The sequence below is a fragment of the Chrysemys picta genome, chromosome 3 (assembly GCF_011386835.1).
Source record: "Chrysemys picta bellii isolate R12L10 chromosome 3, ASM1138683v2, whole genome shotgun sequence".
In the NCBI taxonomy this organism is placed as follows: domain Eukaryota; kingdom Metazoa; phylum Chordata; order Testudines; family Emydidae; genus Chrysemys; species Chrysemys picta.
In genome coordinates, this window is record NC_088793.1 from 59605643 (window position 1) to 59632608 (window position 26966).

At 43.0% G+C, this 26966-nt stretch overlaps 1 protein-coding gene across 1 annotated transcript in view; it reads left to right on the forward strand.

Moving 5' to 3' along the window:
• KCNQ5 (potassium voltage-gated channel subfamily Q member 5) overlaps positions 1 to 26966 on the forward strand; it is a 490758-nt gene that overhangs the window by 410545 nt on the left and 53247 nt on the right. The window contains exons 4-5 of the mRNA XM_005308869.5: positions 19033 to 19208; positions 20504 to 20629. Coding sequence (XP_005308926.2) covers positions 19033 to 19208; positions 20504 to 20629 — 302 coding nt within the window. The remainder of the gene's footprint in view (positions 1 to 19032; positions 19209 to 20503; positions 20630 to 26966) is intronic.

Below are 26966 nucleotides of genomic sequence, written 5' to 3' on the forward strand. Positions count from 1 at the left end.
CCCCTTTGGTTTTACAGGTGGACTTAAAGCTCAGGGAATCCTTTTTATAAAAACTGTAGCACATATTAACTTTCATTTTGTGTGTACATTTTATAGTATCTTCTTTACATATAGTCTAATTTTAATAGTATTTAAAGAAACTATAATGCAATAGTAAAATACAACGACCATATGTATTTTGTCTGCGTGACAGACTGACAAGATCCTGCAGTATCCTGAATACTGAATTAAGTTAAACCTTATTGAAATGGAGTTAATACCTTCTATTAGAAATGCAAATGTTTATGTACTACCATGACATTGTATGGAAGCTCTTTAGCAGAAAGGCAAGATTAGGCAATCTCTAGATGTTATGAGGAAGTTTAAAGGTCTTTGGCACAATACATGTGAATTACCAAGAAGTACCTTGAGGTGAGGGGAATGCAAATTCTCCCCTATGAAGCCAACCTTATGAAGATGTGTCCTGGGCAGAGAGGCCCATTGTATACTAATTACCTGCTTCTGGAAACTCCAGATCAAAGACTCCTGATCTGTATTAAAGGGTGGACTAAATTTGTCATGCATGTGCTTGTTCTGAACTGAAGCTGTGATGAACTAGTAACCACAAAGAAACCCCCTAGGGTGGGTGACTAAGTGAAAGACTGCTCTGCCAGAGCTCATGATGGAATTAGGGTGAACTTTGGTAAGCTTATTAGCATGCGTGTAGGTTCTTTTATTGTTTTTAATATGTTTTCTGTGTAATGCTGTTTATCTTAAGAATGAAGTAGGCTTGAATAGAAAGAGCTGTGTGGTAATTTATATCGGTAGCAATCACTCTGTTATCAGACTTTGAAGACAAAGCAAGGAGGTCTGTTTAGGCAGATTTTCTTTGCTGGGATTAACATAGTGAAGGCAGGGAACTGTGCAGCTTGGAAATACCCCAGTGATAAGAAAGGCAACAGCTGCGGTGCTGGAAGCCTGAGGTTGGGTCTTCTTGCTGGACCACTGAAGGGGAAATACAGGTACAGTTGCTCTGAACTGTGACAATCTGAATCCACTATGAACATCAAGCCAGGGCTGGAGGAAAGCACCCAACCTCTCACAGACTAATGTATCCCAAATCGGTATATTAAGAGGAAAATAATCATAGTTCTTCATTTGTTATATGTTGAATAAACTATTTTGTGTAGGGCTGTCAAATTATTAAAAAAATTAATCACAAGGTTAAAAACACTATTCATTGTAATGTTAATGGCACTATTAAACAATATTAGAATACCATTTATTTAAATATTTTTGGATGTTTTCTACATTTTCAAATATATTGATTTCAATTACAACATAGAATACAAAGTGTACAGTGCTCACTTTACATTATTATTTTTATTACAAATACTTGCACTATAAAAAAATAAAAGAAATAATATTTTTCAGTTCACCTCATACAAGTACGGTAGCGCAATCTCTTTATCATGAAAGTGCAACTTACAAATGTCGAATTTTTTTTTTTACATAACTGCACTCAAAAACCAAACAATGTCAGATGCCTGGCTCTCTCAGGCAGAAGCAGCTCTGTCCTGCTCCCCGCCCAGTTGCCAGGGAGAGCAGCCAAATGTGCGGTGGGGAGGCACAGGGAAAGGAGGACAGAAAGCTTCCCCCCTGCAGATAACATGGGGCAGGGAGAGCACTGCGGCCCCAGGTTGGGCTCAGGGCAGAAGGCGTTACTGAGACATGTGGGGTGGTCACGTGTCCTCCCCTTTAGCTTGTGCCTCCCACTGTGCCACACTAGTCGTCTGTGGGGGGGAGTAAGGCAGGAGCTGGGAATAAGGTAGGAGTCAGGAACAGAGCAGGAATCAGGAACAGGTTAGGACACAGGAAGCAGAGTCTAGTGCAGCCACAACAGAAAATCTCCTTGTTGCTCAGACAATTTCCTGTGCTGCCTCCTGGCTTAAACAGAGTGATTGGACCAATCGGTGAGCTGGTCAATCCTCCAATCAGGACTCCTGTGGGCGGTGCCTTAGCTGAAGCTGTAGTCCTACTAGCTTCTAAGCTCACCTGGTTTCTTCAGCTATTGAGTGGAGGCCAGGATGCAGCACCTGTTTTGGAACACCCAAGTCTGGGTTCAAGACTGGGAATATCACAGTCTGGTTCACTGATAAACAGGAATTAAAATTAGGATTAGTCCTGCTCAAGAACGTGGGAGAAGGGCATAAAGCTCTTAATGCCTGGAAGAGCAAAGGGTCAGTCCCTTTTCCCCATACGAAGGGAGTGTGGTAGTAGGATCCTAGCTATAGTTGTCAGACCAGGTTAAAGGGTGGCGGAATGTGGGCAACCCTCCCCCATCTGGTATGGATTTACAGAAGGGAGGTTGGCTTGCACTGGGTAAGTTGTTACTGGCTAGTTTCCTTGATGTGTTCAGTTAATAAAGTTGCAGCCTAATTAAATCACATTCTTGCTGTCTTGTCTTTTCTCCTACTCTGGGATAAATAGTTCCGTGGGCCCGGCCTGGAGCAACTACGCATCACCCTCACTCACAGCAAATTAACTGACAGTCTGTCCTCCATGTTTACCTATACATCTTTAAAAATATTATAAACAGGAATAATTTTAATGTAATGTGCACAATAATTATGTCAGTGATCAAAAATGAATTAATAAGATGAAATTTGTTCTCTGTTCTATCCAGATAAAAAATAGAAGATGAACACAGCAGAATTCATATCAATCCACCATGTCATTTTATTTGGAATAATAACATATTCTAACACATCAGTGTGAACATGGGCAATAAGAATAGCTATCTGTTAAATTTCGGATATACCTGAAATGTGAGTAGTATCAAACAAGCATAGATAGCACAGACCTGACTGACACCAGCGCTATAGTTTAAGCATGCTCAAGTCAGGTGAGAGACAATCATTAACCATAGTTCCTGATCACATTTTGACACGCCTCCTGTAATTCGTATTTAAAGAAAAAACGCATTAGTAGCATATCAGCTATTTTATTCTATACTCTAGAGACATGATTGCATTCATCCATTTCCCTGTTCTAGACAGGTTCTTAGACTGCACCCATCAACATGGTACCTTTGAAGCTTTTAGAATCTCACAGCATCCAAAGCATTCATAATAGAGACATTACAATGAAAAAGTCTTTCTAAGTAAACCAATCCATTAAGGTGATTTGCAATACCTCATTTTTCATTATTATGGAGCTTTTAGTATTAAATAATCCACTATTATATTGTCACCATTTGAAGCACTTATAGTTTAGGTGTGCCAACAGCATTTTATTATAAACTCCTGTCTCCAGGAGTTTATAAATAAACTGTAAAAATTTGCTTTGGCCTGAACAGTGAAAAAGGCAGCCTGCAATCAGCTTACATCTGTTTGACTGTTAAATTCAGGTTGGCATATCTCACATGAATAATTTCCTGAGTTTGCAGGTGGCTGGCATTGCTGGCCCTCAATCACTCATCTCTATTTCCATGATTCTATTTTAGAGGTTTGTGACATTATACCAGGTATGCTGAGTCACACACGTTTCCTGGGCTTATCTGTTGTATTTTTCAGCCTCCAATGTGTTAGTCCTGGTTGTCAACTAACAGCAAGCTGCTGTTTCCAGTGCCTAAGGCCATGTCTACCCTACCACTTATGTTGGCAAAACACACCCATGAGCAACATAAATTTTGCCAGCATAAGTGGCAGTGTGCACAGCGCTATGTTGGCGGGAGAGCTTCTCCCGCCGACATAGCTACCGCCACGCATTGAGGTGGCTTCATTATGTCAATGGAAGAGGTCTCTCCTGTCTGCATAGAGTGGCTGCACAAGCGATCTTACAGCGTCACAGCTGCACTGAGACAGCTGTGCTACTATAAGCTCACTAGTGTAGACGTGGCCTAAGATCTATCTTCACTTCAGCTCACTTTTCCATGAGACGTACTGGAGTCTCTACCTCCAAAATGGAAGAACCCATTGTTTGAAATTAAATTTGAAATCGTGTATTCAAAAGTTAACATTGCACAAGGTTTTTTAGGAGATTTATAATCTCTCTTGGAGCTCACAAGGGAACACAATACGTGCAGGGAAAGTAAAATGGGAACATTTTCTAAAAAGCTGGCTAAACCCATCATCATATTTGAGGGGCATCTTGAAGTTTTGGATAAACAAATACATATGCAGGATATTGGCTGGAATGAAGCTGTGTGGAAAAAAAAATTCCTGGAAGCAGATAAAGGATCCCATCTATGTAAAACGTTAACTATCAGTTACTAGAGAGAATGGAAGTACCTAATAGTAAACCAGGGAGCAATATAATTACAACCCTTTCTGGTATTTCAGAGCAAGATGTAGGGATAAATCTTAGCTCCATTGAAGTAAATGGGAATTTTGCCATTCACTTCAAAGGAGTTGGGATTTCACCCATAATCTCTAAAGCAACTAGCGAAAAGACACAAGGCAACACAACCCTCTATCTGTTATTTTCCTTCTGATCTAAGTTTCACCACTGAGAATAGGGGGAAAAACTTGGCAGAACTTTGTTAAATCTTTTAAGAAGAAAAAATCCAGGTGGAACAGAAAAAACAATTCAAGAAAATACTCCACTACTCCCATTTAAATAAGAGAAGTAATGACGTGAGTATAAAACCTGGGTTAAGAGAGTGGAGAATGAGGCCTTTAGAGTTTAAGGGTTCTACTAAGAACTTGTCAACATGATAAAATTGTACTAGGTTAACATAAGGTGTGATTTTTTTTTTTTTATGGTGAGACAGTTAAACCAGTGCAAAAGGCTGTGTGGACACTCTTATTTCTCTTTAAGTGTGACTTATTTCTGAAACCTGTTCCTGATTAACTTAATCTAGTGTATGGGTATGTCTACACTACGAAATTAGTTCGAATTTATAGAAGCCGGTTTTATAGAAATCGGTTGTATACAGCCGATTGTGTGTGTCCCCACATAAAATGCTCTAAGTGCTGTAGTCGGCGGACAGTACGACACAGTACGAGGCTAGCGTCGACTTCCGGAGCATTGCACTATGGGTAGCTATCCCACAGCTATCCCACAGTTCCCGCAGTCTCCGCCGCCCCTTGGAATTCTGGGTTGAGATCCCAATGCCCGGATGATGCAAAACAGTGTCGCGGGAGGTTCTGGGTACATGTCGTCAGGCCCCTCGCCCCCCCCCGTCACAGCAACAGCAGACAATAGATTCGCGCCTTTTTACATGGGTTACCTGTGCAGACAACATACCACGGCAAGCATGGAGCCCGCTCAGCTCACCGTCACCATATGTCCTCTGGGTGCCGGCAGATGTGGGACTGCATTGCTACACAGCAGCAGCTGCTAACTGCCTTTTGGCGGTAGACGGTGCAGTAGACTGGTAGCCTTCATCAGCGATCTGGGTGCTGGCAGCCGTGGGGCTGCATTGCACCAGCCCCTTGCCTTTTGGCAGTAGATGGTGTATTACGACTGTTAACCGTCCTATTACAAGTTGGGTCATCGCACATTAGCAGAGTCTTCCCTGAGCAGCAGATTGTGCAATAGGCCTGAAGGCCATCGTAATACACTAACTGCCAAGCGCCCAGTATTTGCTGCCAAGCACCCAGAAAGATGCCGAGGGCTATCAGTCACGCTGCACCGTCGTCTTAAGATGTAAAAAATAGATTTGCTCTGTATTCATTTGCTTCCCCCTCCCTCCGTCAAATCAACGGCCTGCTAAACCCAGGGTTTTCAGTTTAATCTTTGGGGGGACCATTCTGTGTGACAGTTGTTTCTGTTTCTCCCTGATGCACAGCCACCGTTCTTGATTTTAATTCCCTGTACCTGTACGCCATGTCGTCACTCGGCCCGCCCTCCCTCCTTCCCCTAGTCCGTCAGATACTACTTTCGCACCTTTTTTTTTAATTCTGGGTTGAGATCCCAATGCCCGGATGATGCAAAACAGTGTCGCGGGCGGTTCTGGGTGCATGTCGTCAGGCCCCTCCCCCCCCGTCACAGCAACGGCAGACAATAGATTCGCGCCTTTTTACCTGGGTTACCTGTGCAGACAACATACCATGGCAAGCATGGAGCCCGCTCAGCTCAGCTGAGCTCACCGTCACCATATGTCCTCTGGGTGCCGGCAGACGTGGGACTGCATTGCTACACAGCAGCAGCTGCTAACTGCCTTTTGGCGGTAGACGGTGTAGCATGAGTAATAGCCGTGGGGCTGGCAGCCGTAGGGCTGCATTGCACCAGCCCCTTGCCCTTTGGTAGGAGATGGTATATTATGACTGGTATCCATCGTCGTCGTACTGGAGTGGCTGTCAATCATGGCCACCTGGGCAGACATGCTACTGTTTCGATGATGATGGCTACCAGTCGTAGTATACTATTTTCTGCCAATTGCCCAGTATTGTCTGCTAAGCACCCAGAAGAGGCCGAGGGCGATGCTGGGTGCTGGCGGACGTGGGGCTGGCAGACGTGGGGCTGCATTGCTACACAGCAGCAGCCCCTTGCCTTTTGGTAGACGATGGTATATTACGATTGGTAACCGTCGTCATCGTACTGCAGAGGCTATCACTCATGCTGCACCGTCGGCTGCCAGCTTAAGATGTAAAAAATAGATTTGTTCTGTATTCATTTGCTTCCCCTTCCTCCGTGAAATCAACGGCCTGCTAAGCCCAGGGTTTTCAGTTTAATCTTTGGGGGGACCATTCTGTGTGACAGTTGTTTGTGTTTCTCCCTGATGCACAGCCACCTTTCTTGATTTTAATTCCCTGTTCCTGTACCTGTACGCCATGTCGTCACTCAGCCCTCCCTCCCTCCCGCCCTCCCTCCTTCTCCTGGTCCATCAGATACTAGTTTCGCGCCTTTTTTCTGACCAGGCGCCATAGCTAGCACTGGGATCATGGAGCCCGCTCAGATCACCGCAGCAATTATGAGCACTATGAACACCACGCGCATTGTCCTGGAGTATATGCAGAGCCAGGACATGCCAAGGCGAAACCTGGACCAGCCGAGGAGGCGATTGCAGCGCGGCGAAGAGAGTGATGAGGAAATTGACATGGACATAGACCTCTCACAAGGCACAGGCCCCAGCAATGTGGAAATCATGGTGTCACTGGGGCAGGTTCATGCCGTGGAACACCGATTCTGGGCCCGGGAAACAAGCACAGACTGGTGGGACCGCATCATGCTGCAGGTATGGGACGATTCCCAGTGGCTGCGAAACTTTCGCATGCGTAAGGGCACTTTCATGGAACTTTGTGACTTGCTTTCCCCTGCCCTGAAACGCCAGGATACCAAGATGAGAGCAGCCCTCACAGTTCAGAAGCAAGTGGCGATAGCCCTGTGGAAGCTTGCAACGCCAGACAGCTACCGGTCAGTCGGGAATCAATTTGAAGTGGGCAAATCTACGGTGGGGGCTGCTGTGATCCAATTTGCCAGGGCAATGAAAGACCTGGTGATATCAAGGGCAGTGACTCTGGGCAACGTGCAGTCAATAGTGGATGGTTTTGCTGAAATGGGATTCCCAAACTGTGGCGGGGCCATAGACGGAACCCATATCCCTATCTTGTCACCGGAGCACCAAGCCACCGACTACGTAAACCGCAAGGGGTACTTTTCAATGCTGCTGCAAGCCCTGGTGGATCACAAGGGACGTTTCACCAACATCAACGTGGGATGGCCGGGAAAGGTACATGATGCTCGCGTCTTCAGGAACTCTGGTCTGTTTCGACAGCTGGAGGAAGGGACTTTCTTCCCGGACCAGAAAATAACCGTTGGGGATGTTGAAATGCCTATCGTGATCCTTGGGGACCCAGCCTACCCCTTAATGCCATGGCTCATGAAGCCGTACACAGGCAGCCTGGACAGGAGTCAGGACCTGTTCAACTACAGGCTGAGCAAGTGCCGAATGGTGGTGGAATGTGCATTTGGACGTTTAAAAGCACGCTGGCGCAGCTTACTGACTCGCTCAGACCTCAGCGAAAAGAATATCCCCATTGTTATTGCTGCTTGCTGTGCGCTCCACAATATCTGTGAGAGTAAGGGGGAGACCTTTATGGCGGGGTGGGAGGTTGAGGCAACTCGCCTGGCCGCTGATTACGCGCAGCCAGACACCAGGGCGGTTAGAGGAGCACAGCAGGGCGCGGTGCGCATCAGAGAAGCTTTGAAAACGAGTTTTGTGACTGGCCAGGCTACTGTGTGAAACTTCTGTTTGTTTCTCCTTGATGAACCCTCCAACCCCCCCCCCCCGACCCGGTTCACTCTACTTCCCTGTAAACCAACCACCCCACCCCACCCTCCCCTCCCCAATTCGAGCACCGCTTGCAGAGGCAATAAAGTCATTGTTTTTTCACATTCATGCATTCTTTATTAGTTCCTCACAGAAGTAGGGGGATAATTGCCAAGGTAGCCTGCGATGGGTGGGGGAGGAGGGATGGAAAAGGACACACTGCTGTGCTCTATCAGCGTGGGAGGACATCTGCAGCTCCGTGAACATATCGTCCCGCGTCCTACGTTTTCTCTTTCTAATGTTCACTAGCCTCTGCGAAGGAGAAACATTTGCAGCTGGTGGAGGAGAAGGGAGAGGTGGTTAAAAAAGACACATTTTAGAGAACAATGGGTACACTCTTTCATTACAAGGTCGCATATTTCGGCTTGCAGGCAGCCATGGTAGGTAGGCCACAGTGTTTTGGCTTTTTTAACCTTCTTAACATGCGGGAAAGGTTTCAAACAGCAGTGCATTTCCCATATCAAGGATGAATTGGGTTGTCCATTTAAAATGGGTTTTCAATGTAAAAGGAGGGGCTGCGGTTTCCCGGTTAACATGCAGCACAAACCCAAGTAAACCACCCCACACACACACACATGATTCTCTGGGATGATCACTTCACCCCTCTCCCCACCGCGTGGTTAACAGCGGGGAACATTTCTGTTCAGAAGAGCAGGAACGGGCGCCTCTGAATGTCCCCTTAATAAAATCACCCCATTTCAACCAGGTGACCGTGAATGATATCACTCTCCTGAGGATAACAAAGAGAGATAAGGAATGAATATTGTCTGCATGCCAGCAAACACCGGGACCATACGCTGCCATGCTTTGTTATGCAGTGATTCCAGACTACATGCTACTGGCCTGGAGTACATGAAGGAGAGCTTTCTGGAGATGTCCCTGGAGGATTTCCGCTCCATCCCCATACACGTTAACAGACTTTTCCAGTAGATGTACTGGCCACGATTGCCAGGGAAAATTAATCATTAAACACGCTTGCTTTTAAACCATATGTAATGTTTACAAATATTTACAAAGGTACACTCACCAGAGGTCTCCTGTGTGCCCTGAGGGTCTTGGGTGAGTTCGGGGGTTACTGGTTCCAGGTCCAGGGTCACAAACATATCCTGGCTGTTGGGGAAACTGGTTTCTCCGCTTTCTTGCTGCTGTGAGCTACCTACAGTACCTCCATCCTCATCTTCCTCGTTCCCCGAACTGTCATCCCTGTGTGTTTCTCCATTGATGGAGTCAAAGCACACGGTTGGGGTAGTGGTGGCTGCACCCCCTAGAATGGCATGCAGCTCCACGTAGAAGCGGCAAGTTTGCAGCTCTGCCCCGGACCTTCCGTTTGCTTCTCTGGCTTTGTGGTAGGCTTGCCGTAGCTCCTTAATTTTCACGCGGCACTGCTGTGTGTCCCTGTTATGACCTCGGTCCTTCATGGTCTTGGAGACCTTTTCTAATACTTTGCCATTTCTTTTACTGCTACGGAGTTCAGCTAGCACTGATTCATCTCCCCATATGGCGAGCAGATCCCTTACCTCCCGTTCGGTCCATGCTGGAGCTCTTTTGCGATCCTGGGACTCCATCACGGTTACCTGTGCTGATGAGCTCTGCATGGTCACCTGTGCTCTCCACGCTGAGCAAACAGGAAATGAAATTCAAACGTTCGCGGGTCTTTTCCTGTCTACCTGGTCAGTGCATCTGAGTTGAGAGTGCTGTCCAGAGCGGTCACAATGAAGCACTGTGGGATAGCTCCCGGAGGCCAATAACGTCGAATTCCGTCCACACTCCCCCAATTCCGACCCGCAAAGGCCGGTTTTGTCGCTAATCCTCTCGTCGGAGGTGGTGTAAAGAAACCGGTTTAAAGGACCCTTTAAGTCGAAAGAAAGGGCTTCGTCGTGTGGACGTGTCCAGGCTTAATTCGATTTAACGCTGCTAAAGTCGACCTAAACCCGTAGTGTAGACCAGGCCTATGTCTATGCTACAGAGACTATACCAACCTAGCTATGTCGGCACAGGGCCCTATTGTAGACACAGCCTATACCAACAGGAGTTTTTCCTTTTGGTGTAGGAACACCAATACCACCTTCCTGAATGATGTTAACTATGTCACATTCTTCCATTGACACAGCTGCTTCTATACTGGGGGGCTTGTCGACATAATTATGTGCCTCAACGGTGTGTTTTTTTTCACACCCCTGACTGATGTAACTATGCCGCTGTAACTTTTCAGTGTAGACCAAGCCCTAGGCTAAACTAAGTTTAGTTAAACTGAAATAGGAGTGCCTACGCAGCCTTTTTCACCAGTATAACTATTTAGGTTGAAAATCACACCTTATGTTAAATCTGTGTGTAGACATGGCCTCAGTCTTTAGACAGAGTGATAATGGAGACTTCTCGTGATCTAATAAAAGACAAATTGTGTGTGAATTTACTCACTGTTTTCAATTTGGTTGCTCATCTTGGATTTAATTTCACTGAAATCTGACTGTCCTGACCAGATTCACAATGAGATTATTATTCATAATTTTACATATTTCTGTGGCATTTCATAGAATCATAGAAGATTAGGGATGACGTCCAACCCTAGTCCAAAACAGAACCAATCCCAACTAAATCATCCCAGCCAGGGCTTGTCAAGCTGGGCCTTAAAAACCTCTAAGGACGGAGATCCCACCACCTCTTTAGGTAACCCTTTCCAGTGCTTCACCACCCTCCTAGTGAAATAGCTTTTCCTAATATCCAACCTAGACCTCCCCCATTGCAACTTGAGACCATTGCTTCTTGTTCTGTCATCTGCCACCACTGAGAACATCCTAGCTCCATCCTCTTTGGAACCCCCCTTCAGATAGTTGAAGGCTGCTATCAAATCCCCCCTCATTCTTCTTTTCTGCAGACTAAATAAGCCCAGTTCCCTCAGCAGCAGGTCAAGAGGAGCACGGCCCCTAGTTGGTTCCTTCAGTACTTTGCACCAGGAAATTGTCCCCAACACTCTCCAAAAACTTCCAGATTGTCTGTGCACTGCTGTATTGCTCTCCCAGTAAATGTCAGGGTGATTGAAGTCCCCCATGAGAACCAGGGCATATAAACATATAGATTGAATAGCATTTGCATAGATCTGTCTTTTAAATTGTAATGGTGCTCCTTTGTGGTAGTTCTTCCTTATTCTGTTAGAATTGGAATATGCCCTGTCCTTGCACAACTATTCAAGGAGACGGAGGCAACAGAGAGTCTCTTCCTTTATGTCCCGATGCAGGGATTCACCAGAATCAGTCCTTCCACTCACCTGATGGAAAGGACTCTGTGAGGCAGCACTAGGAAGGAGGGAAGCAGACACTTGGGGTTGCCGACTCTCACCATGGCAAGTAACATGATTTTGGTCCCAGCTGGAGCTGATCTGGCAATGACTTTATAAGCTCCAGCCTTGGTGAAAATTTTAGCCCTGGCTGAGGAAAACCCCTCTCACTGGCTGCCTGCCCACCCCTCTTCCACCTTCTGGAGAGAGCAACCAATCAGGGCTGTGGCAGGAAGCTGGTAAAGTGCTCTTTCTCCCTCCCCCAGGCATTTTCAAGTGAGGGGGGAAGACAGGAGAGGGAACAGCCAACATTATTCTTACAGAGGGAAGGAGGGAGCAGAAAGCGTCTGGCAGCTCTACTTCTTCCTCCCCTCCTGTGAAAAATGGGTCAGTCTGCTCGTCCCCCTTTCCATCCCAGCAACATCAGGCCTTGGAAGGGGGAAGGTGTGAAGAACTGCTGGAACTGCCCTCACTAAGGCCTGGGAAAAGGGAGAGTGGACCCCACTGCAGCTGCTTCCCCAGGCCTGGGAGAGGGGGTGTAGAACCCCTGGAGCTGCAGGAGGAGCAGAGGGGAAAGGGGAAGGTGTGGTGACCGCCTGCATAAGGAAAGGCAAGGCTGGGGGACAGGCAGATGTGGTAATAGGAGGTGCAGAACTGATGTGAGGCTGTATGGAATGAAGCAAAGTTGATTTGCAGGCTGCATAATTAATGGCTGAGTGATGGGCAGATGTTCGGATTGGTGGGAAAGCTGATGTGGGTCTTTGGGAAGTACATAATTGCTGGGCTGGGGGACAGGCAGATATGTGCTGGTGGGACACAGAACTAATTAGCATTTGGGATTTGTAAAGAAGCTGAAATCTCTGCACTGAAAGGCAGCCAGCAGAAGCCCCTGTAGTGAACACCAAAATCACCATACCCTAATGGTTTGGGAGAGCTAGCAAGACATGAGGAGGAGCACAGAGTGTTAGAAAGTAAAAGACAGACCAAAAACACAATATAAACTTTGTCCCCAAAATTGAGATTTAAAAAAAAAAATCTCATCTTTTGGGGGGGCATCTTACTTACGATTTTTTGAACTTTTGGGGTCAGAAATGCTGCACACTGTACCTTCTTAAAGGGTGCTAGAATGTCTTAGCAGAGCTCCACCTCCCAAAGGGACCCACTGGGGTCAGTGCTGCCCCAATCCAGGATAATGCACAATTGTGCCCTAAATGCACAGCAACATGAACATATTTTTGTACTCTCATCCAATGATATTCTTTGTTGAACATAGTTCATGTTTGCCTAGGGTGACCAGATGTCCTGTTTTTAAAGGGACAGTCCTGTTTTTTGGGACTTTTTCTTATATGGGTGCCTATTACCCCCCATCCCGTTTTTCTCACAGTTGCTATGTGGTAACCCTATGTTTGCCCCCAACCTTCCATACCTCTTAACACTCTCCATCTCTTTTTCTGATCTCCATCAGAATTTGTGATACCCTTCACATCTCCTTGAACTCAAGCACTACTCCTCTGATCACTAGGTTCTTCTTCCAAACCTCAACACGCTCTCTGCCTCCCAGATTTCTCTCATTCAACTGAAACAGGCCTTCTACTTTGTGCCATGTTTCCTCTGAGGGGAATATTTCCTCTAACACCATATCTGCAGATCTGGATCAGTTGTATCCAGCTCTTGTGAATTTGGGGGCTTGTATTGTTCAGAGGTGCTCCAAGATGCATTGCCACACTCTGCCTTCTGTAAAGCTCTAGAACTTGTTGGAATTTTAGAGCACAAGTGATCCAGGAAATGTAGTCAATCCTAAGGAGATTGAAATGAATTGAGTAAAGGTAGGAAGCCTGTGGGCAATTGAGAAACATTGTCCATGTTGTTTGTAATATAATAATGCTTTTCAATTTGGTTCCGTTTGAGATTTGGGCTACTTCTTAATTTTGCCAAACTAATCCATGGTAATTATGTGGTCACTGGGTGCATATATTTGGGAATGGATTAAACATATAGAGGGAGTGGGCCCTATACCATCCATACACAAAAAAATGTGTGGGAAAAGTTGGCAATATATACAAAATTTTGCAAGCAATGATACCTGGAACTATTCTCCCCTTGACTTACTGGCTGTGCAAAAGGAACCAGGGCTAGGTCTTCAAAATTGTGCTATATACTGGTGGCGCTGAGGAAACTGGGGCCGTGCTTATAGATATAGGGGTTTACAATGAAAGGGTCTGCCACTACTTTTCTCTGTAGGCCCCTGTACTCTTTGGAGCATGGTTCACTTTTTTAGCTGTGCTGCCACTGGGTGCCGAGACACAAACTCACAGAGCTGCAGAATAGAAGCTGTGCATAGGATTCTGTGTAAGTTAATGCTAAATGCAAAACTAATTGCTTCAATGTAGCTTTTCTTAGTAAATTCTTAACATACACATAGAGAGACATACAACCTACTCACATACACATAAATATACCCACAAAACAAACCCCTTATAAACTACCCAAGCGATTTCTTCTATAAGATGTGAAGGAAGAAAAATAGAGAAAGCTAATGTTAGTTATTTCTGTTTTAAAATACTTGGGAAGCACACTCAGATGCTACAGTAATGAGTGGCATATCCTAGATTGATAGACTGGAAGGTAGGGTAGCAAATATTATGTCTGTCTTTAAAAAGGATGAACATGGAACTTGCTAGGGTGACCAGATGTCCCGATTTTATAGGGACAGTCCCGATTTTTGGGTCTTTTTCTTATATAGGCTCCTATTACCCCCCACCCCCTGTCCCGATTTTTCACACTTGCTGTCTGGTCACCCTAGAACTTGCAGACCAGGGAGCCTTACTACAGTACCAGGAAAAGGGGTAGAAGTGATCATTCAAAATAGAGTAATAAAACACCTAGATAAACAAGATGATATTAGCGGCAAGGGGAAACTGCAGGGAGAGCCGTGCTTGAAAAGACCAGTACTGCTTAATTTAGAAAGGATACAAATGAGAGGACACTTGATAGAGGAATATAAACTAACAAATAAATGAAACTGGAAGATTACAAATTTAAAACTGAAAAAAGGAAATGTTTGTTTACATAATGCATAATTAACCTGTGGAATTCATTGCCACAAGATGGCATTGATGGAAAGAGTTTAGTAGGGTTTTTAAAAATCAGTATTCCGTAGGTGAGAACATCTGCAATTAGATACAACTACAAAAAAAAACCCAAACTCTTTTAAGGCATATAAACCCTTATGCTTTTTCTGAAGGGATATAAACCCTCTAGCACAAGCCAGCCACTAAGTGAATGGGGAATGAGGAAGAAACTTCCCCAATAGGCCCTTTATTCCATAATTATCCACTATGGGTTTCTTACTCCATCCTCTGAAGCATCTGGTACTGACCACAGACATAGATAGGATATGGAGTACACAGACTTTGTTTGACCTGGCATGGCAATTCATACATTCCTATACATAAATTTAATCTGAGAATCCCTGTGGTGTTGGGGAATGATACCCCTGATAGCAGATGAAAGATACCCTTTCATCTGCAGACCCCACCATGGAGGACCTTCTGTTGTGTCACAAAGTAGAGGAGAGAATGCTATGAAACTGACACACATCTATACACACACTTTTGTGTCTCTTCTTCCCAGAATCATTAGCTTCCCCTGAATAAAGAATGCATGTCTGTGTAACATAGGGTCTGCCTTATGCTTTAAAGGTACAATACAGAGTTCAAATCCTATTGGGGACTGTGTTTTTAATATTTTTAAACTCCCCTCTTTTCTGTCAGTGCCGTAAAGAACACTGCATTTTCACCATTTAATTATCTGTTCCATGCCAAAATACTCTGGGCCAAATTATGACAGCTTCAAATCAGGTGCATTAGGGAATGGGTACCAGGGAGGGGGAGTTGGCTGGATGAGGGGAAGGATGGTCTCTAGTGGTTAGGACACTAAGCTAGGACAGGAGAGACATGGCTTCAATCCCCTGCTCTACTATGAACTTACTGTATGACCTTTGGCAAGTCACTTAGTCTCTCTGTGTCTCAGTTCCCCATTTGCAAAATGGGGCTAACAGCATCTCCCTATTTCACAGGTATTGTGAGACTAAATATATACATTAAAGACTATAAGGCACTAGATTCCATGCTGAGGGGAGTTATATGGGTACTTCAGATAGAGCACTGATAGTCTATTGCTGACACCTGCATAGAAAGCAGCCCTTATACTGCTGCCTTGTGCTCCCTTCCCACAACGGAGCTAATGCTAGTCCTAGCAGCATTGCTCAATGTCCTGTGGGTCATGTCCAGATGAGGTGATGGAGTGACTATGGCTCAGCTCACCCCTCCACACGAGCTGCTAGGCTGTGCTTGGGAGAGTACAAGCTACACTTTTTAGAAACAAGTAGCAAAGACCACTGGTGTGTATACCGGCCCCAATGTTTCTGAATGTACTGTGCCTTCCTCTGGTGGAGAGACCTCAATATCAATGCAGAAATGATAGTTATAAAATTATCACTTTTTTAAAATATTAGGTCGTTGCAAACTTGTTTGCACTTTTACTGAGTATTATTAAGATATATCTACAAGTATGTTATAGCCAGGGTGCTTGAGGATATAACAAAACCTGTGTATGTTTTAGTTAGTTATGATACAAAATGTTCAGGCTGGTTAAAGAAATTGCAGGAGGTTTCTACTTTCTGTCTCCCAAGGAGGAGCAAATGTAAGGAAGATAACCCCTCCTTAGCCATAAAACCATGTTGATTACCCCAAAGTGTGTTATACAAACTCCAAAAAGCTGCATTTTAAACTTTACCTTGCTTTAATTTTTACTCTCTTTTCTTTTGTGCTGTGTTTAAAGATGTGTTGGTTATTGAAATTTTTACTTTGTACAAAATATCTAATAGAAGTTTAATTGCTATAACAAACAGATTGTAACTCTAAAGAGCGTGGGTCAAGAGACAAACAAATCAAAAGAGTGTCTTATCTAGGCCAGCACACCTCTCTTTATATAAGATACCAGTGTGGGACAAATGTAATCCTTATCTCAAGAAAACAAGCCATGTAAAGCATTCATATTTTTGGAAAAAACCTGATCATGTGCACAAAAAAAAGTGAGGATGTTCCTTATGCAGGATACCTCAAAAAGGAATGTAGGAATGTGTTATCAGAGCAATAAATCTAGGTGTTAAAGTGGGCTATACCACCTCCCCACACACACACACACACATTTTTTCCCCCAAAGAACAACCTCTGCTTGTGTCTTTGAAACTCCAGGAAAATGTGTTAGCTGGACATGTTTTTAACTTTTTGTTTCTTAAATGCTGAAATGGCAAATACCTTTGTGAAATGCGTACTTGCAAATATGTCAGCTCAATGCAAAGCTCCTAATATAATTTCCTAATATCGCTGCTTGTAAAGGATAAAATGCTTTATGTACCAACATCAAATCTACTGAGCTTGCTAAACTTATTACTAATGTAAGAAGCCATTTAAGAATAGAATATTTATATTATTGGGGAATTAATTATTTACTGGCAGTGCTCAAGCAATTTCCTCATCCAAATCAGGAAGACAAGAAGAATCATCTTTCCAAAAATTGCCATGTAGAATCAACAACTTCTTTAATAACTATTTAAGCTGAAGACTCTCTTTAAGAATGACTTAATTTTAAAAAGACGGTTTTGAGAACTAAAAATCTTTCTATAAAGAACAAGCGTGTTTAGTTTTTTTCAAAACAGAATTTCATTTCCTGTTGAAGTCTAGTAAAACTGAAGAAATAGCTCCATAATGTATTGAATAAAAAGGAGTTAAACCTCTAACTTTAAAGAGGTTCTGAGAATCTTCTGCCACAAAGATAAAGGAAATGTAATCATCAAGAAAGAACTAAAGCTCTAACACATATGTGCATTAACAAACTGCATATTCATAAGATGAAGAGGCACCTAAAGACAACCCATGATGATACTGAGCCAGTGAAAGAAGGACAGCAATCAACTTGAATTTAGAAAAGCCTGAAAGAGGTGTGTTTTCTTGTAACTTCATGAAACTAAGAAGGAGAGGAGTATAAAAAACTCTCAAGTAAGCACCCCTCACACACACACTCCCTGCTACTCTGCTCAGCGAACACACAGCACTCATCAGCTTATCCTGCCCATCTCTACGAGCAAGCTACCACACAGAGCTAAGAAAAACAGAGAAGGCTCAGGAAGAAACCAACCCAAGAAAAACGTCTTGGCTTCCACATGAATTAGTGAGAGGAAGTTAACTAAGGCCCTGCGGCGATGCAGCTGTACCGATAGAGCTGAGCCGCTGCAGTGCGTCTGGTGAAGATGCTCTATGCCGACGGAAGAGAGCTCTCCCTTCAGCATAATAAAACCACCTCCGCGAGCAGCAGAAGCTATGTCGCGTATGTCAGTGTAACTTATGTCACTCGAGGGGGTGGTTCTGATGTGCCTCCGCTGCTGATACCACTGCTACTGCACTAGCTCAATGAGAGCTAATGTGAGTATGTGTACGCAAACAGGAGAATCACATTCCAAGCTCATAGTATAGACATAGTCTAAAACAGTGGGAGTCACATCCCTCATTTGGTGACAAGAGAAATAATTAGTAAGAGCTAGCCTACTGTTTCTTGTTTCTCTGGGGTAAATATTTTTAGTAATTTTTTAAATAAAATTACTTGGCATCCAGCAATTTAAAATTACCCCTTTCTATTCCATACTACTCATAGCTACTGCAGGCCATAATGCATCTAGCTGTCTCTGCTTGAACAGTGTTTCTTCTCCTCATCCTCTCCTAAGCATGGCACTGGCTCCACGAGTTATAAACAAGCACTCTGCACTTAACAAAAAATTTTAAATCTTTGTCGTGAAGAAACAAACTCTTATGCAAAGTATTAACACTCGGAGTTCTGGAACTTTCCAGACTGCCAGCTAAATGAATGCTTAGGAGGGCATTTATGCAACCAAGTTTATTTTTGTTTTTCCCCCAGGAAATTGTATATAAGGGGACTTTGTATCCAGAAGCTCATTACTGCACAATTGCATCACATAGTATTTGCACTCATAGGAAAATAAAATGTATATTTATAAGTCTAAATACTTCCATTTGATTCATGTAACTGAGAGGGCTCTGTTTGCTCTTACTGGGTTTTTTTATGCCTTTTCATAGGAATGTTGCTATGGGGGAAAGTAACACCGCAGTTTTAAACCATCAGATGATGTATACAGTTCTACACACAGGGCTTGAAAATACCTTCCACAAGGCAACTAGTTCCTTCAGTACTACTCGCCTTATCAGTATATGTTTTTAATATTTCTAATGTAGCTAATGATTTTCATCCTGAAGGGTCTCTAAGCACTTTTTAGACTCTAGACTTGATCCCACAATCCTATCTCAGACAAAATTCCTAAGGAATTGAATAGGAGTAAGGACAACTCCCTTCACTCAGCATATGTACGTCTATGTTCATGATCACTTTATGTACATTAATATCTTCTGTAATGTATTTCTTTCAGACACCATTGTTCTCATCGCTTCAATAGCAGTTGTTTCTGCAAAAACTCAGGGTAACATTTTTGCAACATCAGCACTGAGAAGTCTTCGTTTCCTACAGATCCTTCGTATGGTGCGCATGGACCGAAGAGGAGGGACTTGGAAATTATTAGGTTCAGTAGTTTATGCACATAGCAAGGTAACTGTCATGGCAGTTCATTTCATTTAATTCTTCAGTGGATTCAACAAAACTCTATGAATCAACATCACCTTATATATTTATCAGATTCCAGTGAATACCTAAAACTTCCTAAAGTAATGTTGGCTATGTAATGCATTATCAAAAATACATCTTTTCATGTTCATTCAGATTTCGGAAAATATGCTAAAAATATTGGCCCTGATTCACCACCAGTTGGATGCTGGTGTAATTCCATTGAAATCAGTGGATTACACAAGTGTCAAACTGAACTGGGAAATCAGACCAATTGTTCAGAGAACAAGAGAACAAGAATTCTTTTTTCATGAAAAAAATCTGAGATTTCAAAATTTGTTTTTGTTCCACATTGGAATGAAAATGAAGCCTTTGAAAACCTTTGGCAAAAAAACATGAGAGAGAAAGAGAGAGAAAAGAGAAAGAGAGCCACCCCACAATAGAATAGTCCAGTAGTGGATATTTGAGTCCAAAATACAGAACACTATCACATAAGGTAAAAGAGAAGCTCTATTAGCTGCAATAGCATTAAAGCATATACTCTCTGGGGACCAATGACTAGACAGTGGGTAGCATACTTGAAAAAATGTCAGAATATGTGACCAGCTAGGAGAGGGAAGGGGTAAGTACACACATTAGCCATTTAATTGCATACTCCCTTCATTTAGACAAAGCTCCTGAATTCTATCCTTGTTTACAACTTTGAGGTCCATGTAGTATAGTTAATGACCATGAAGTCAGTTTGTTGATGCAATCACAGGCATGAGCTGTTCAGAAAGAGATAGTGTAAATGAAAGGAAAATATCCCTCTGGCACAACAAATATTTAATGATCTGTACTAAGTGGAACAGCTTCAACAGGAAAGACTGAGAAAGAATGACACTGTAGCCCACTGGTTGGGGCCCTCACCTGGGATGTGGGACACCCAGCTTCAAGTCTCTCTTCCAAATCACGCTGTGCAGGAGCTTCAACCTCAGGCTCCCACATCACAGATGAGTGCCCTAATCACAAGTCTATTGGCTGTTCTGTGTTAGCTCTTTCCCCATCCTGGACCTGAGAAATCTTTTTGATGAATCAGCATTTTCCAGCAGTCTGTTGAAAAATTCCCAATCACTTCTACCCATTGTTTAGAGACAATTTATGTGACCTGAGAAGCATTTGATGTTTAACTGCTAAAATGCCAAAAAATATGGACTGTTTAATTATTTTTTCTTCAAATGCCACTCCACTCTATGTTTAATCTTTTTAATACAGATTGATCTTTATTTTCTTTTATCTAGGAATTAATCACAGCCTGGTACATAGGATTTTTAGTACTTATCTTTTCCTCTTTCCTTGTCTATCTGGTGGAAAAAGATGCAAATACCCAGTTTTCTACGTATGCAGATGCTCTCTGGTGGGGCACAGTAAGTATAGAAAGATCATTTGAACTATTTAACTAATACTGTAGAATATTTTGTATTACACGAATGCACATATTAAAAGATGTAAACTTATAGTGGTCCTGAGTATCCCAGTGCTTGTGTCTTGAATAGGCATGTACCTCTGTGAAAAATGATTATGAATGCTACCCTTCCATCCTAATTTGGTAGCATTTTTACACCTGCTTTACACAGATGTAAAGCCCCAATTCAGCAAGATTCTATAAGGTGGATAGAAAGCTGGCTAGATTGTCGGGCTCAACGGGTAGTGATCCACGGCTCGATGTCTAGTTGGCAGCCGGTATCAAGCGGAGTCGGTCCTGTCAGTTTTGTTCAAGATATTTTGTTCAAGATTTTCTTATGGCTGGAGCTCCCACAGTTCTGGTTTATGTATGCCAGCCAAGATTAATGGAGAAGCAAGGTGGGTGAAGTAATATCTTTTATTGGACCAACTCCTGTTGGTGAGAGAGACAAGCTTTTGAACTACATAGAGCTCTTCTTCAGGACTTAGACCCCACCCACCTAGTTTCTCTAATATCCTGGGACCAGCATGGCTATAACAACACGGCATACAACTAATGATCTGGATGATGGGATGAATTGCACCCTCAGCAAGTTTGCAGATGACACTAAGCTTGGGGGGGAGAGGTAGATACGCTGGAAGGTAGGGATAGGGTCCAGAGTGACCTAGACATATTGGAGGATTGGGCTAAAAGAAATCTGAGGTTCAATAAGGACAAGTGCAGAGTCCTGCACTTAGGAAGGAACAATCCCATGCTACGACTGGCTAAGCAGCAGTTCTGCAGAAAAGGACCTCGGGATTACAGTAGATGAGAAGCTGGATATGAGTCAGCAGTGTGCCCTTGTTGCCAAGAAGGCCAATGGCATATTGGGCTGTATTAGTAGTAGCATTGCCAGCAGAATAGGGGAAGTGATTATTCCCCTCTATTCGGCACTGGTGAGGCCAAACCTTGAGTACTGTGTCCAGTTTTGGTCCCCTGACTACAGAAGGGATTTGGACAAATTGGAGAGAGTCCAGCGGAGGGCAACGAAAATGATCAGGGGGCTGGGGCACATGACTTACAAGGAGAGGCTGAGTGAACTGGGCTTATTTAGTCTGCAGAAGAGAAGAGTGAGGGGGGATTTGATAGCAGCCTTCAACTATCTGAAGGGGGGTTCCAAAGAGGATGGAGCTAGGATGTTCTCAATGGTGGCAGATGACAGAACAAGAAGCAATGGTCTCAAGTTGCAATGGGGGAGGTCTAGGTTGGATATTAGGAAACACTATTTCACTAGGAAGGTGGTGAAGCATTGGAATGGGTTACCTAGGGAGGTGGTGGAATCTCCATCCTTAGAAGTTTTTAAGGCCCGGTTTGACAAAGCCATAGCTAGGATGATTTAGTTGGTGTTGATCCTGCTTTGAGCAGGGGATTGGACTAGATGACGTCCTGAGGTATCTTCCAACCCTAATCTTCTATGATTCTATGATTCTAAGACCTTTAAGCACATGCTTAACTTCAAACTTCGGTGCAGCTGCATTGTTGAAGTCCATGGGACTTGAGAACATGCTTGCGTGCTTCGCTGAAAGGGATAGGGTTATTCACATGCTTAATAGTAATCATGTGCATAAGTGCTTTGCCAAATTGGGGATTAAATAACTATACATGGTATAAGAAAATGGAGAATCAGTTCTAGATGTTTGAAGTTTATTCAAAGTTCTCTTTTGATCTTGAAATCTGGTTAAAAATCTCACCAGAACAAACTTTCTTACAAGATTCTGAGTTTTTCTGTTTTCAGTGGGAATAGAAATACTATACAAATAGTGAGATAGATCCTTGGCCCATGTTCAGCTGCACTGTGCTGCTCAGGTAACTGGAAGGCTGCCCTAACAGGGAAGCTGCTTATTCACCTCCTATAGGTGTATCCCCCTCCAGGGGATAAAGCAGAACTCCTGTTCCCACTGGCATAGTAGAACACCTTGTACTCCAGCAATCCCAGCCGGTCAATGGTGCCATTAGTGTCAACATAACTTAGAGTATCACTTAGACTGATCAGGGGACTAAAAAGATAACTTCCCCACCTCAGGTGTTGCGTTGACAGGAGCAGAACCAGACCCAAGTCTTTCTTGTACTTCCACTCCCAGACTAGTCAAAACCTGAACTTGCTTAGAGAAACAACGAAAAACAAAATAAACTCCCGGACACTACTGAACCCCAAAAGGATGTGCATTTGGGGTTTTGTTTACTTTTTGGGCAAAAGGTAGGTTTCCCAAACCTTTTTATTTGAACCAGTTCATTCATTCTTAGGCCCCAGGTTATCCTTCCTCCCTATGGGTTGTATTTTTGAATGATCAGTGAGTAGAAATGTGAGCTTTGAACATGCAGAACCCAAAGTATCTGTTGGTTGCACAGCAACAGTTATAAAAAATACAGAAGTATTTTGCCTAATGAGACTTGTTTTAAAATATCAACAAAAAATGTCTCATAAAATATTTAGTATTTGATCCTTTAATCCTAATGCAGGTAAGACTTCCATTGACTTAAAGTTAAACCATCATATCAAACTCTGCTCTCAGTTACACCAATGTAAATTGCTCTGGATTTACTGCAGTGTAACTGCGAGCAGTTACTGCTGGACTGAAGTTAGTAAGAGTTTGACTGCTTCACAGTTGCAGGACTGGGTTCATAGTTGAACAGTGGGGCTTTGATAAAGTCAGGCCTTGACCCTGTAGTCATATCCACAGATCCAAGCAGATCTAATTGCATGAACAAGAGCTTAGTTTTATAATTTGCTTCTCCCCTTCTTGATATTTTAGAAGGAAAAGCCCTGCTAGGAAGCAATCATTTTATAAAATGGTGGCTTAAAATACTTTGTATACAGTGAAAATGAAAATGTATGACTCATAGGTCAGATAATTTGTGCTAACTGAGAAAACAGGAATTTTTTCTTGCTATCAACAGAAAAACAAATTATAATCAAAAACCTGAAAACAATTTTTTTTACTCTTTAGTTAACCTGAATATACTTAAATTCTTAATATATTCAGGTGCATAAAATTACTGAAAATCAGCATATCCCCCTAATTCATTCTTTTTGTTGTTTCCCTCTTAATAATGATAATTGCTGTATTATCTGTAAAACAGTATGTGGGAAATGTAGTCTTGCTTGTTTTGATTGCCAGAATAACCCACATGCAGATTTTGAAAAGGTCAGGTCACATGGCATTCTAGGGGGCGTCTACGCTTAGTCTCATTGATTTGTTTATTTGCAGCAGTAATTCTAATTTACATTCCACTGTATACACCAAGTCCCAGAATGGTTTTGTGATGTTCCTGTTTTAAAAAAAGGGGGACTAGCCATGAATAATCCTCTGAAGTTCCAAGCTTCTAGAAACACTCATAATGCCTTCTCATCATACCCAGCATGCTGTAATTAATTGACACTAGCACACTCATTCAATCAAATTATCTGAGGGCCATATCCTGCCATCATTCCATGCAAAGAGTGGATACTTTTATTGAGGTCAATGGATGTTTTTCACTGAAATCAAAGGCAGGATATGACCTGTTAGTTTAAACTCCAATCTGCAACTCTAACATAACATAAATGCCATCAATGTGGATTTTCTTGTGGCTGGAGCTCCCACAGTTCTGGTTTATGTATGCCAACCAAGATTAATAGAGAAACAAGGTGGGTGAGGTAATATCTTTTATTGGACCAACTCCTGTTGGTGAGAGAGACAAGCTTTTGAACTACATAGAGCTCTTCTTCAGGACTTAGACCCCACCCACCTAGTTTCTCTAATATCCTGGGACCAGCATGACTATAACAACACTGCATACAACCAAGATTAACGGGTGCCAGGCAGGGCTCAAATGGCAAGAATACTTGGAGAGGATGGCAAATTAATTAAATAAAATAATTATTTTAATAGACGATATATAATGTGGGAACAGGAAGGGGAAGCATTCCTTGGCTTAAATATCTGTTATTCAAGCCCCGTGGGAGTTCCCTATCACTTCAATGCTATACTTAAGTGTGTGCTTTTTGCAATTATCATATATGGTAATTTGTTTTACCTGAAAACATAATTTAGTACGGTATATAAAAGATTCTTGTATGGCTGGCATCTTTTCAGAGTTTCTTTCACTAATATTGTCTTTTCCTTTTCTAATAATACATTGTCATTACAATGGAATAATGGAATATCTACGGACAACTATGTGAATACCAAATGAATTCATTATGGATAATGTTATTACAATAAATATGAAATAGTGATGATAGTTTCCAATTCAACACTATCAGAACTTGAACAAATTTAATTATTTCAATTAATCTCAAAGTATGTGGAGATTCAAAAGGGAATTGTTTATTAAGAAACGTGTAAATGCATCTGATTAAAGAACAAACTATTGTAATGTGAATTAAACAGAAAGGAAATTCTATCCTTGGGACTCTTGCTTTAATATGATCCTGTTTTTTCTTCAGAGAAATTCTGTGCTGAGTGACTTCTCTTCTCTCCAGAGGGCTTTCATGTGTCAAGATTCATGGGGCTCAAAGTTTGTCTAATTTTTTGGGAAGATTGTTACCCTACAATATCAATAATATGCAGACATCACTAAGTTTGACGTCTCCTTTTCCGCAGCCCTACCAGAGACATCTCCTCATTCTCCAGTTTCTGGCAGAGACAGGAAAATAGATGAAAGCCAGTTGATTTAGGTTCAATCCTGAAAAAAGAGGTTGATGCTAATTGGCAGGGGGAAGCACTTTGAGGAATTAGCAAAGTCAATAATCATTCTGTCAGTGGAAGGCATCTGCCCACCTTTTGTCAAAATGGTTTAGAATTTCAGGGTCTTACAAGCTTTGTAGCTGCTTCTGGCTTCCCATATGGCAACAGTCATTTGTCAGGTCAAGAAGCCATTCCTTTTGGAGGTAGACCCCATCACAGGCATGCTAACATTACTATGGATCACTCTCCCAGAGGCTAGCCTTGACAGCCACTTGAATATTTCAGCTAGTGTAGTGAATGACTGCCTCCTTTTTAGCTAGCCTGCCTTTCTCTAAGACATCACACCTGCACTTTGTCCTCAACAATGGAAGCAGTCATGGTACTGCTTACTATCTATGAGCCCTAAATAGCTTACATCCCATTTACTTAACTCAGTGGTTTGAGCATTGGCCTGCTAAACCCAGGGTTCTGAGTTCAGTCCTTGAGGGGGCCACTTGGGGATCTGGGGCAAAATCAGTACTTGGTCCTGCTAGTGAAGGCAGGGGGCTGGACTCGATGACCTTTCAAGGTCCCTTCCAGTTCTAGGAGATGGGATATCTCTATTAATTATTATTATTATTTCACCACCTTTGTCCAGTGATGACCACTGCATTGAGCTGCACTGCTCTGGCCACCTTTCCCAAGAGTTCTGAGAGAATAGTAGGCATTTTCCTTGGAAATTCACTTCTGCCAGACAACTGTCTAAGCCTGAACTTGGCCATATTTAGAACATTAAGTAAAGTAGTTCTTTTTGTCCAAGCTTTCCACTAATCGCAAGCTCTGGAATCCTTGGTATTTAGCCTATTCTTGTCCATCTTACCCTTTAAAATTCAGTTTGCTCTTTTCTGGTTGTGAGCCATTCGGTGTTCCATTTGGAGTTAATAAATCCACTCGGTCCATAAGTGAGTGACATTCACTCTACCTGCCTAAAGCTGCAGTATTCATTCCTCTATGCAGAGGAAATGCAGTGAGGCAAAATCCCCCCAACCCAACCCAGTCCCAGGGTGCAGGACTGCTACACAACCCCTCTCACACTCCTTTGCCATGGGTTTTATTCCAGTGCTGGAATAACCTTTCCGTGCTGGTTTCCTGGGTACTGGAGCACTGTAAATAGGTACCTGTGACCCCTCCTCTGGCCATAGCTCCAAAGTAGCTTTTTGTGACAGGGTATGGAGAGCTGGCATGGAGGCCATTTCCTTGGCATGGTAGAAACCCGTCCCCCCTACAGTTCCTAATGCAGAGGTGCTGTCGCAAGACATTCTGCACTGGGATGAACTCTTCCCAGAGTGAGCAATACGTCTCTTCTGGAAATGATTTCTGTGATCTATTATCTCTGATGGATATTAAATAATCTTTTCCTGATAGTGTGCCCCACAGTGCAAATCTGTTCCTCATGCTCCATACTTAAGATACTACAATCTTTTGGCTTGTTCTGCCTTTGAGACATCTTAATAAACTGCATTAGACAGTGGGGCAACATCTGGGATACATACTGTAGTCAGAGGTGGCATGAGTTCAGTGAGTGGTGGTAGCAGCTGACTTACATAGGCA